This window comes from Somniosus microcephalus, chromosome 24, assembly GCF_052327205.1.
Source record: "Somniosus microcephalus isolate GS21.2 chromosome 24, FLI_Smic_1.0, whole genome shotgun sequence".
NCBI lineage: Eukaryota > Metazoa > Chordata > Chondrichthyes > Squaliformes > Somniosidae > Somniosus > Somniosus microcephalus.
Genome location: NC_141010.1, coordinates 34594160 through 34607011, shown reverse-complemented (window position 1 = coordinate 34607011; position 12852 = coordinate 34594160). Strand labels below are relative to the sequence as shown.

Genomic DNA, 12852 nt, shown 5'->3' with positions numbered 1-12852 from the left:
CTTAGTTGAGAGCCAATGTAGGTCAGCAAGCACAGGGGAGATCAGTGAGCAGGACTTGGTGCGAGTTAGCACATGGGCGGCTGAGTTTTGGATGACCTCAAGTTCATGGAGGGCAGAACTAGGGAGGCTGGCCAGGAGTGCGTTGGAATAGTCAAGTCTAGAGGTGATAAAGGCATGGATGAGGGTTTCGGCATCAGATAAGTTGAAGTAAGGGCGGAGACGGACGACATTATGAAAGTGGAAATGGGCAGTCTTAGTGATAGAATGGATATGAGGTAGGAAGCTCAATTCGTGATCAAATATGACACCAAGGTTGCAAACAGACTTGGTCAGCCTTAGACAGTTGCCAGGGAGAGAGATCAAATCAGTGGAAAGGGAACGGAGTTTGTGGCGTGAACCGAAGACAATGGCTTCGGTCTTCCTGATATTTAACTGGAGGAAATTTCTACTCATCCAGTGCTGGATGTCGGACATGCAGTCTGATGGTATAGAGGCGGTGAAGGGTTTGAGAGAGGTGGAGGAGAGGTAGAGCTGGGTATCATCAGCGTACATGTGAAAACTGATGTCGAGTTGCTGGATGATTTCGCCGAGGGGCAGCATGTAGATGAGAAATAGGAGGGGGCCAAGGATAGATCCTTTGGGGACACCAGAGGTGATAGTGCAGGATCGGGAAGAGAAGCCATTGCAGGTGATTCTATGGTTACAGCTGGAGAGATAGAAATGAAACCACGGGAGTGCAGTCCCATCCAGCTGGACGACAGTGTAGAGGCATTGGGGCAGAATTTTGTGGTCAACCATGTCAAAGGCTGCAGACAGGTCCAGAAGGACAAGAAGGGATAGATTACTTTTGTCGCAATTAGGATGTAATTTGTGACCTTGGTAAGAGCAGTTTCGGTACTGTGGCAGGGGCGGAAGCCTGATTGGAGGGATTTCAACAAGGAGTTCTGGGAAAGATGGGCACATCCAAAATCACTCCTTATTTGACAGAACAAAGCAGATAATCTCCTCAAAACCCTGAGAATGCTAATCTACAACTGGCCAATAATAAGGCTACAAAGCACATATTCTACTGTTCGCACTCTCTCCCTGTGGGGAAAGCCTCTAGCATCCAGTTTGCACCAGCAAGGTGGGTAACTCACCACATTGGGAAAATCACTGCATGGACCTCATTCTATAGCAAAAGTCCGCCTTGTAAGAGGACTCTCCTCCCCCCATTTCCACCTTCCACCACAGCCACCCTTGTTTACCTCTATGAGGGAGGCTAATAATTTAGTGCTAATTGTACTGAATATTGGACAGTTATGCACGGTGGACCCTTGCAAGCTATTAACTAGATTCAGTTGACGCAAGCTCATTGCACTTACATCTGAAAGAGAGGCGGCTTTCATCCCATCACGGTGGGCTGAAGCCAAACCCTGGTCCCAGAAATAAGTGGGATGCATGCTAATTTGCTGAACCATCCAGTTCCCGCAGCAATCTTGAGCATCACAGTAAAATGTCATAGTTACCCAATGTGTGTCCACAACTGCGACAGGGCTCACTCAGGCTGGCAGCTGGCTGCTGAATATCCATCCTTGGGGCTGTAGGAGGGTTGGGATTTTTCCAGCCATTGCATTTACAGGTCTCATTAGCCTAGAGAGAAATTATATATATTAATACCTAAAACAACGGCCACAATAGCGGCACAAATCATATAGATCTTGCTCAATAGGGGGTCTTTTTATAAAAATAAATAAATGCAGGTATTATTTAAATAATATTAATATTTATTACCTCCATACATTTTGACATGGGGGCAGAGGGGAAGGGCGAAGAAAGCGGTTTTATCCAATGTCAATTTATTAATTCATCACTCGTTACTTCCCTGGTAACCAGGGGATAGTTTCCATGGTAAACACTGCTCACTGGTTTTGAGCAATGCAATAGGTTTGTGGGGAAAAGTGTGACTGAAACATTGCATCCGCCATTGGTCCCTGGTAACAACATGACTAACATGGAATGAATATAACGAAGTGACATCATGGAGCAAGTTCAATTGATTTTTTTGGGCCATTAAAAAAAATTCCTCAAAAATATGTTAACAGGGTTAGAAACAAATTATAAATTGGAAAGGGAAAGTTTATCATTTTCTTACCATTTATTGTTTTCTACATATATATTCGGAGATCTCCCATGACAATGCTCTTGAGTCAGACGAGCATGAGGCGGTATGTGTGACCAGGAAAGTGTTAAATGAAGTGCAATACTTAAAGAAAGTGTGCATTATACATCAAACATTAATGGCCCGGAATAACAACAGGAAACGCTGGAAAAACTCAGCAGGCCAGGCAACATCCGTGGAGAGAGAAACAGAGTTAACGTTTCAGGTCGAAACCCTTCTTCAGAATTGGATATTCAAGACGAGACGAGATGGTAATAGGGCAGGTAAAGAGACAAAAGATGGCGCTAGATGAAGTGTGAAATGCGCTGGCAGAGTGAGAGACAGCTGCCATGTGGGAGAGAAAAAAAGGAAAAGGCACAAACCAAAGGTGTGGATAAAAAATATATAAAAATATAATAGGGGCCGAGGCTATGATCTGAAATTGTTGAACTCGATATGGAGTCCGGAAGGCTGTAAAGTGCCTAATCGGAAGATGAGGTGCTGCTCCTCGAGCTTACGCTGAGGAGTTCAACAATTTCAGATCATAACCTCGGCCCCCATTATATTTTAATATATTTTTTATCCACACCTTTGGTTTGTGCCTTTTCCTTTTTCTCTCTCCCACATGGCAGCTGTCTCTCACTCTGCCAGCGCATTTCACACTTCATCCAGAGCCATCTTTTGTCTCTTTACCTGTCCTATTACCATCTCGTCTCATCTTGAATATCCAGTTCTGAAGAAGGGTTTCGACCTGAAACGTTAATTCGGTTTCTCTCTCCACGGATGTTGCCTGGCCTGCTGAGTTTTTCCAGCGTTTTCTGTTGTTATTTCGGATTTCCAGCATCCGCAGTATTTTGCTATCGTATTAATGGCCCGGATTTTGCTGTGGGTAATGACAGGGAACGGCCAGCGTCGCCGTCATTACCCCTCTGAAACTGACCGTAACTTCAGGATTTAGTGTATGTGCATCTAAACGTGGAAATCCTGAAGTTGCAGTCAGTCATTCACTGCTCTGGCACTGGTTGCGCTGTGGACGGACCACCCCCACCCCCCCCCATTCCCTATCCCCTCCCCACAGCTGGTAATCTGTGAAATCAGTAGAACTAACGAAAACTTGAGCTTTTCTGCACTGATATCGCTGTTAAATAGCCCATTAAATGTTAAGCCTTGTTGGAATAGGTATAACTGGGATTTTAACAGCATATTGATTGCTGAACTACTGTTCTGGCCCTGAAAAAATAATGTTTATATTTGTGGAGTGTCAAATTTTTCCATTATGATATAAACATTCATTTTTTTTTTTTTTTAAACTTTATTTTTTTTTTTAAAGTTTGTTCATGATATTTCAGCTTCTACCATATCCCCATGTGAAAGTTCCAAACAGTATTTCGTGCTCTAAATTTTAAAAAGTGAGGATAAAAGCATTTTTTATTTCCTGGTTTGCAGTCTATGAGAATTCTTCAATGCGATTGTCTGCTTAGACAGCTTGTTGACATCACTGCAGCACTACACTAGGGAGTCCCATGACACAGCGCTACAATCAATTGCATGTCGAGAAAGGTAAACTTCTTTCCAGAGATTGCGAGAACTCTGTGGGCAGCTTTCTTTGGGGCCAGCGGTGATGCCTTAGCATTGCCGCTGACCACAAATTACAGGCCAAAATATATTACGGTAGACTATCCTTTATCCGAAAACCTTGGGACCAGCCGTGTTTAGGTTTTCGGAGAATTTCGGATTTCGGAAGGGGGGGTCGGCGGGGGGTCGTGCGCGCAACCCCCCGCCGACCCCCGCCGGCCCCGACCCCCGCCGACTTACGGTCGGGGTCGGCGGGGGTCGGGGCCGGCGGGGGGGGGGGGGGGTCGTGCGCGCAACCCCCCGCCGACCCCGACCCCCGCCGACTTACGGTCGGGGTCGGCGGGGGTCCGCGGGGGGTCGTGCGCACGACTTACGCTGACGCTCAGCGTAAGTCGGCGGGGGTCGGGGTCTGCGGGGAGGGGGGGTCGGCGGGGGTCGGGGCTGGCGGGGGTCCGTGCGCACGACTTACGCTGACCCTCTGCTCAGCGTAAGTCGTGCGCACGACTTACGCTGAACGAAAAAACCTTCGGTTTTTAGAGGGTTTCGGTTTTCGGAAGTTCGGATAAAGGGTAGTCTACCTGTATATCGTTATATACAGGGTACAGGAAGGTGAACAATGGAATAGTAGGAAATATATGCAGTACAATACAAAAAATAAACATTTTTTACTTTTGTCTGTGACCAAAGTCACTGAGGATCAACTGATATAAATTAACCAATTTATGGGTGTTCTTTACTGCTTACGGAGTGAAGTATTCATAGCTGCTCTGATAAACATAGGTTTCTATTTTTCAGCTGAACGCCAGGTAGGGTTGCAAAATTCTGGGAATTTTTAAAAGAGGAAACTTTCCATGGGAATTTTCGGGAATTTTGAGTTTTTTTGCACACTGATGGTTTTTGTCTCTGACCCTTATATTATCTTTGTCGTCAAAATAGACATACTGTTCCATACAAATAAAAACAGGCTTTCAAAACTTTATTTAGGTTATAATTTTGAACTTTATTGACCCCCCACAAAAAAGCCTCATCTAAAATAAAATGAGCGTCAGCTTATTTAGCCTGTAATTTGTCCTTATTTTGTCCCTTTGAGTCTTCTACTCATCATTGCTCCTCCTGATTCTCTGACTCTGGCTCTGACGTGTCCATTTCCTCCTCTGTGTCAGTGTCTAGCTGTGTGGTGGACACTTCTGTATCTGGCTCAATAAGTTGTAGGTTCGCCCGGATAGCCACCAGTTTCTCCACTCTCTTGTTACTCAGCCTGTTGCGCACCTTTGTATGCGTATTCCCAAAAAGTGACCAGTTTCGTTCAGAGGCCGCTGATGCAGGTGGGATTTGGAGTATCACCGATGCAATAGGTGACAGGGCCTCAGATGCACAAAGTCCCTTCCACCAGGTATGTGCACTGATATGCTTGCATGATTCCCATATCCCATCCCCATTCCAAAGACCTTGCTTGGTAGAGAACTTTGCCAGACTTCCCAGAACTTTGCCCACATCCAGATTGAGATGGTGTGAGAGGGTAGAAATCACACTGTAAGCGCTGTTGATCTGTTCTCCAGAAAGTATTGGTCTCCCAACATGCTTTGAGTCCAGCATGTATGCTGCAGCATGAATCGGCTTGACACAAAATTCTTGACGCGTCTGTATGAATTGAACAATTGCCTTCTCCTCTGCTTTGAGCAGCAGGGATGTGGGTAGGGCAATGCTGATTTGTTCTTTTAAATCAGTAAAAAGCCTGAGAACATCTGACAAGACAGCGTCATCTCCTTCAATCTGAGCAATTGCAGATGCTACTGGTGAGAGTAGTTTAAGGCTGCTAACCACTCTCTCCCAAAACACATCATCCAGCAGTATTTTCTTGATGGTGGTTTCCATATCCCCAGACTGGGATATTGCCATTTCTTGCAGCGACTCCTTACCCTCCAGAAGGCTGTTGTACATTATGACAACACCACCCCATCTAGTGTTGGGCAGCTTCAGTGTGGTGTTCTTGTTCTTTGTCATTTGCTTGGAGTTGTAGGTTGCTGCAACTACCTGTTTTCCCCTGACATACTTAACAACTTGCTTGGCTCTCTTGTACAGTGCTTCCATGGTTCTCAAACCCATGATGTCCTTGAGGAGCAGGTTAAGCCCATGAGCTGCGCACCCAATAGATGTAATATGAGGGTAGGCCTCCTCCACTTGAGCCCAAGCAGCCTTCATATTCGCAGCATTGTCAGTAACTACTGCAAAGACCTTTTGTGATCCAAGATCGTTGGATAAATGCTGCTGCATCTTTGTAGCATTCTTTACATATGGCTTTCTACAGTGTTTGCACATGTACACAGTCTTTCCATCTTTAATGCCTGGGGTAAAATGCTTCCACACATCCGACGGTAAACGTGGCATTGTTCTATGCAGAGAAATAAAGGGCATTCATCTCTGTGTCGAACTGCGGTCGATCAGCACGATTGCAACAGGGTGAGTACATTTTTGCTGATGCTCCATGTGATGGAAGCATGACCTGTACACACACGACGCTACATCACCAATAGTGTATTATTTTGTATATTTTAAATTGAAGGACAACAGAGTTCAACAAGTAACTGGTTTATTTGGTATAAAGTCTGATTTACTTACTGCATCATCACAACATCAGCAGAAAACAAAATGACTTCCCTCAGGACCCCTAACCTGGATCTTAAAAAAAACTATAGCAGTCTTACAGATGCCTGCAGGCCAATCACAATTCGATATGCAAATATTACAAATAGAGGGAGCTAATCGCTCATCCACTCATCCAACCAATCAGGACACATTTGTTCACAGTCACACACAAAACTTGTAATTATTAAAACAAGCCAAGTAAGAAGATAAACATATATTGATTAAGAAATTCCTTAATAATTAAGATTCCATCTCTGTTAGTAATTTTAAGAGAGGACCTGTGGAAAAAAAAAGAAATACAAAAAAAACAATATTATGCTAGCATGTGCTTTTTTGGGCAAAATTCCCAAGCTAAACTTCCCGTGGAAAATTTCCGGAAATTTACCGGAAACTTTCCACCCCTTTGCAACCCTAACGCCGGGTAATTATAGCCCCAAATTCAGAGGAACAAAAGGATTTCCAAATATATTTATGATCAAATAAAGGCTACCTATATGTATATTTGTTCATAATATGTTGCACATTTATAATCATGAATGAATACTATAATTATATAAAGCTTTGGATCAGCCTAGTCGAGCAGGGATTCTGATATGTGAATTGTTACAAAAATAAACAAGGCGTGTGTGTTTCTCAGTAGCAGGCACAAAATGAAACACATCAGAGTATAACAGCACTTCAGTTCTGATCATGTATTTCAATTAGAGGATCTTACCATTTCTTTCAAAGCCAACTGCTAAACAACAGCTGACAATATTAGCATTAGATTCCTATCCTATACTATATATATTAATAACCAGTAAGAGTAAATTTCAAGTAAACTTCTCAGGGCTGAGTTGAGAGGATGATAAATGAGGGAGCAAAGCTCTTGCAATTTCTAATGTTATCTGAATTTCTCCATGCCTTAAACACATACCTATTTATCCTATAATTCACGGAGTTCAGATGACTGATGTACTAAAAACACACTGCTAATTATTTATAAGCACAGATGGGTAGAATATCACTGCAGTAACTCTTGGGATTGTCTGATCAAACTATATATATTAAACAGATGTCTGGGAGGGAACTTAAGATAATAATTCAATTTAAAAGTGCTGCTTTTCTGCAGGTTTATTCGACACAAGACACCTATTTCAGCAGTAACTGCTAAATAGAAGTGCTGTGACCAGCCGTATATAACATAAAAAATATCTCCATAAGGGGCCCTAATTGAGTAATTCACAAAGACAAAAAGGATTTATCTTCAGCCTTGTGGACATCTTTATCACACCACAGTGCTGACCCAGGCATATCTATTCTAAACATGTTGTATTTTGTTCTTTAACTGCGAGAAAAAAAGCAGAGTATTTCTGTGTTTTCCACCTCAGGAAAATTTGTTGAAACAAATTTGTAATCTATCAGGGCTATAATATACTAACAATATAGTTATTTCTACAAAGGGTTTTTCTACAAGTTATAAATTCAATAACTTCTCTTGCAAATCACTGCTAGACATGTTATCCTGCATGTATTTATTTTGGTGCAATGCCAACAACTCAACTGTCCTAATTTAATTGGATGTCCTGATTTTGCAGGTCAATTTCAATCTTTCAATCTTTGATGCGCTATCAATTACTCATAAAAGACTGAGAGTTAAGAGAGTAACTAAAGGCTTTTATTAACAAAAGAATGAAGGTCTGCCTCGAGTGGTCGACCGGTCCAGAATACAAAGGGGCTGGGGAGCAGTCACCTTTATACTAGGACTTGTGGGAGGAGTCAGCCGAGGCATGTCCAGGCATGTACACAGTGGAATACAAACAGTGGTTTACCACATTCACCCCTTGTTTAAAATTGAGTCCGGCGGGGTGAAGTGTATTAAAAGTTAGTGTATTGGAGTCTCTCCGGAGGTCTTGTCTGCCGCTGTGATCGGCGTGGCGACGGCAGGGGTACTGGAGCTTCCGGCGTCGAGTCCCGCGTAGGCTGTGGCACAGGCGTGTCGTCCTCGTAGATGTCGAGCGGGTCGCTGGGCCCAGGCCTGCCGTCTGCTGGGGCTGGATATCGGATCGTGGGGGGGGGGGGGGGGGGGTGGTAGTGAGTAGTGGGTTACTGCGGCCCCCGAGGGTGCAAGGTCTCTTATGGAGACTGTGTCCTCCCGCCCGTCCGGGTATGCAATGTAAGCATACTGGGGGTTGGCGTGGAGGAGGTCGACCCTCTCGACCAGGGGGTCCGTTTTATGGGTCCTCACGTGCCTTCTCAGTAGGACCGGCCCTGGGGACGTCAGCCATGGCGGTAGCGATGTCCCCGATGTGGACTTCCTTGGGAAGACAAACATTTTCTCATGAGGGGTGGCGTTAGTGGCAGTGCAGAACAGTGACCGAATAGAGTGGAGCGCATCGGGGAGCACATCCTGCCAGCGGGAGGTTGGAAGGCCCCTAGACTTTAAGGCTAGCAGGGCGGCCTTCCAAACTGTCGCATTTTCTCTTTCCACCTGTCCGTTCCCCCGGGGGTTGTAACTGGTGGTCCTGCTTGTGGCAATACCCCTAGTTAGCAGGTACTGACGGAGTTCGTCGCTCATAAACGATGAGCCCCGGTCGCTATGGATATAGCTGGGGAAACCGAACAGGGTGAAGAGGTCGTTCAGACATTTAATGACCGTGGCACTGGTCATGTCCGGGCAGGGGATGGCGAACAGGAAACGGGAGTACTCGTCAATAATATTGAGGAAGTACACATTGCGGTCGGAGGAGGGGAGGGGCCCTTTAAAATCAACGCTCAGGCGCTCGAAGGGGCGAGTGGCTTTTATCAGGTGAGCCCTGTCTGGTCTATAAAAGTGCGGTTTGCACTCAGCGCAGACTTGGCAGTTCCTGGTCATGGTCCTGACCTCCTCAATAGAGTAAGGCAGGTTGCGGGCCTTGATGAGGTGGAAGAACCTGGTGACCCCCGGGTGGCAGAGGTCATTGTGGAGGGCTCGCAGTCTATCGATCTGCGCGCTGGCGCAGGTGCCACGCGATAGCGCATCCGGGGGTTCATTGAGCTTCCCGGGCCGGTACAAGATCTCGTAATTGTAGGTGGAAAGTTCGATTCTCCACCTCAAGATCTTGTCATTTTTGATTTTGCCCCTCTGCTTGTTGTTAAACATGAAAGCAACTGAACGTTGGTCAGTGAGCAGGGTAAATCGTTTTCCGGCCAGGTAGTGCCTCCAATGACGCACAGCCTCCACAATCGCCTGGGCCTCCTTCTCAACAGCGGAGTGTCTGGTCTCCGGGCCTTGGAGGGTTCATGAAAAGGCCACGGGTCTCCCCGCCTGATTGAGGGTAGCGGCCAGGGCAAAGTCGGACGCGTCGCTTTCCACCTGGAAGGGGATGGATTCGTCCACTGCGTGCATGGTGGCTTTGGCAATGTCTTCCTTGATACGGTGGAAGGCTAAGCGGGCCTCTGCCGTCAAGGGAAAAGAGGTGGACTTGATCAGCGGATGGGCCTTGTCCGCATAGTAGGGGACCCACTGGGCATAATAGGAGAAAAACCCTAGGCACCTCTTCAGGGCCTTGAGGCAGTGGGAGTTCCATAAGGGGACGCATCCGGTCAGGGTCGGGGCCGATGACTCCGTGTTCCACAACACAGCCAAGGATGGCGAGGCGGTTTGTGCGGAATATGCACTTCTCCTTGTTATATGTCAGGTTCAGGAGTTGGGCGGTGAGGAGGAATTTTTCGAGGTTTGCGTCATGGTCCTGCAAGTCACAGCCGCAGATGGTCACATTGTCCAGATATGGGAAAGTGGCCTGCAACGCATTTTGATCTACCATCCGGTCCATCTCCCTTTGGAAGACGGAGACCCCGTTGGTGACGCCAAAGGGAACCCTAAGGAAGTGATAGAGGCGGCCATTTGCCTCAAAGGCAGTATACTGGCGGTCCTCAGGGCGGATAGGGAGCTGGTGGTACGCTGATTTCAGGTCAATGGTCGAGAAGACGCGGTACTGCGCGATCTGGTTGACCATATCAGCTCTGCGGGGGAGTGGGTAGGCGTCCAGCAGGGTGTAGCGATTTATTGTCTGGCTGTAGTCGATGACCAGGCGCTGCTTCTCGCCGGTCTTAATGACCACAACCTGGGCTCGCCAGGGGCTGGTGCTGCCCTCAATAATCCCATCCTTCAGGAGCCGCTCCACTTCGGTTTTAATGAAAACCCTGTCCCCGGCACTGTATCGCCTGCTCTTTGTGGCGATGGGCTTACAGTCGGGGGTGAGGTTAGCAAACAGTGGGGGGGGGGTGACTCCGAGTGTGGAGAGGTTGCACCTGGTGCGCGGCGGGCAATTTGGGAGCTGCTGGCTGCGGACTGTGAGTAGGGGTAGGGGTCCACCGTACGCCATCGTAACACTTTTAAGGTGGCACTGAAAATCTAACCCCAGCAGGACGGCAGCGCAGAGGTCGGGCAGGACCAGAAGTTTAAAATGATCGTACACGGTCCCGTCTACTACGAGTGTCACTACGCAGTAGCCGCCGATGTCCGCCGACTGGGACGCGGATGCCATAGAAATCCGCTGGTGCGCAGGCAGGACTGGGAGAGAGCAACACCGCACCGTGTCGGGGTGGATGAAGCTCTCCGTGCTCCCAGAGTCAAAAAGGCATATTGTATCGTGGCCATTTACCCTAATGTCCATTGTGGAACTGGCCAGCTGGTGCGGTCTCGCTTGGTCCAGTGTAACGGATGCCAGCGTAGGGGTCGGTGTGTCGCTGCGGGTATCAGATGAGGCGGTGTTGGGGGCCTGCTGCGTTCCGGCTGTCGTCCAAGATGGCGGCGTCCATGATCCCCATGTGGCTGGAGGCGTCCAAAATGGCTGCTGTACCGGTGGTTCGCACATGGCCGGGGAGGCCCAAGATGGCGGCCCGCATGGCCCACACGCGGCGCTGCTGGGGTTCGGGGTGGCTTTGGCCCTGCAGACGTTAGCGTAGTGTCCCTTCTTCCCGCAGCCCGAGCAGATCGCGTTTTTCGCCGGGCAGCGCGCTCTGGGGTGTTTTGCCTGGCCACAGAAGTAGCATTTCTGGCCTTGGGGCACTGCTGTCTGGCCTTGGGGCACTGCTGCGGTAGTTGGGCCATTGCTGGGGTGTGGCTGGGGTGGCACGGCGCTATGAGGCGGTCCTACCGTGTCCCAGGCTGTCATTCCCCGCGGCGTTCACGGTGCAGAGGAGTAGGCATCCATGCCCCGGTAGGCTGCATCCAATGATAGTGCGAGTTCAGAGGCCTTGTTGAGGTCGAGGTCACTCTGCTCCAACAGTCGCTGTCGGGTGTAATTGGATCTGTGGCCCGCTACAAAAGCGTCCCGGATAAGTTCCTCTGTGTACACGGCGGCCTTTACATCCTTACAACCACAGGCCCGGCCAAGCACAGACAGTGCCTGAAGGTATTCCACGGTCGATTCCCCAGGTTGTTGTTTACGACTCCCCAGAAGGTGCCTGGCGTACACTTCGTTCACTGGGCGCGTGTACTGGTCCTTGAGGAGCTTGATAGCATCCATGTACGAGGTCGCGTCTTGGATGACCGAGTACACTCGGTGGTTCACTTTGGAGGTCAGGACATCCAGTTTGTCCTCGTCCGATTTGATTGCTGCGGAGGCGGTCAGGAATTTTTCGAAACACTTAACCAGTGAGTAAACTTGGTGGATGAGTCCGCCTCCCGATGATCTAAGTCCAGGCATGCTGGTGTGAGGATCCTCTCCATTATAAAAATTTTGTTAATAAAATTGATGCGCTATCAATTACTCATAAAAGACTGAGAGTTAAGAGAGTAACTAAAGGCTTTTATTAACAAAAGAATGAAGGTCTGCCTCGAGTGGTCGACCGGTCCAGAATACAAAGGGGCTGGGGAGCAGTCACCTTTATACTAGGACTTGTGGGAGGAGTCAGCCGAGGCATGTCCAGGCATGTACACAGTGGAATACAAACAGTGGTTTACCACAATCTTGTCCTAATGTCACAATTTCATAGAGACTTTCCTGCATTTAATTTCTGCTCTTATGTCCTCCAAGCTGCCCCAAAAACCCTTCCAAATGTGATCGTCCACGTCTTTCTGCCAACACATTGCTCCATTCCACCAACTCCTGCTGCTTTCCGGTACTTCCCTTTCCTCTCCCAGGGAATCTCTCTGGTCACTCCCGCTCTGCTCCTCTCCCATGGTGTCTCCATGGCTGTTCCCAATTCACTCCTAAGGAATCTCTCTGGCCGCTCAGCTCTGTTCCTTTTCACAAGACAACTGCCGTTGCCGCAATCTGAGGAGATTCTGCGGCTGCTCCGGTGGAATTTTGCTAGGCACTCCCATTTCCATTCCTCTTCCACTGAGTGTCTTCAGTGGTCCCCATTTCACTCCTTTCCCAAAAGTCTCTGGCCATCCTGCTCTTTCCACTCATGAAGTCACTCTGCTCCCTCTTCAAACATGGTTACTTTCAATGCTCTGATGAATATAGTATTGAGTATATTCAAGGATGAGACAGATAGATTTTTGGACTCTAGGGAAACAA

At 47.8% G+C, this 12852-nt stretch overlaps 1 protein-coding gene across 2 annotated transcripts in view; it reads right to left on the bottom strand.

The window, feature by feature from the left end:
• Window positions 1-12852, bottom strand: part of kat2a (K(lysine) acetyltransferase 2A) — a 65254-nt gene that overhangs the window by 47980 nt on the left and 4422 nt on the right. For both annotated transcript variants that reach the window (XR_015073460.1, XM_085966477.1), the window contains exon 2: window positions 1509-1632. Coding sequence is in view for 1 of the 2 variants with exons in the window: in XM_085966477.1 (XP_085822603.1) it covers window positions 1509-1632 (124 nt within the window). In the remaining variant the exon portion in view is untranslated. The remainder of the gene's footprint in view (window positions 1-1508; window positions 1633-12852) is intronic.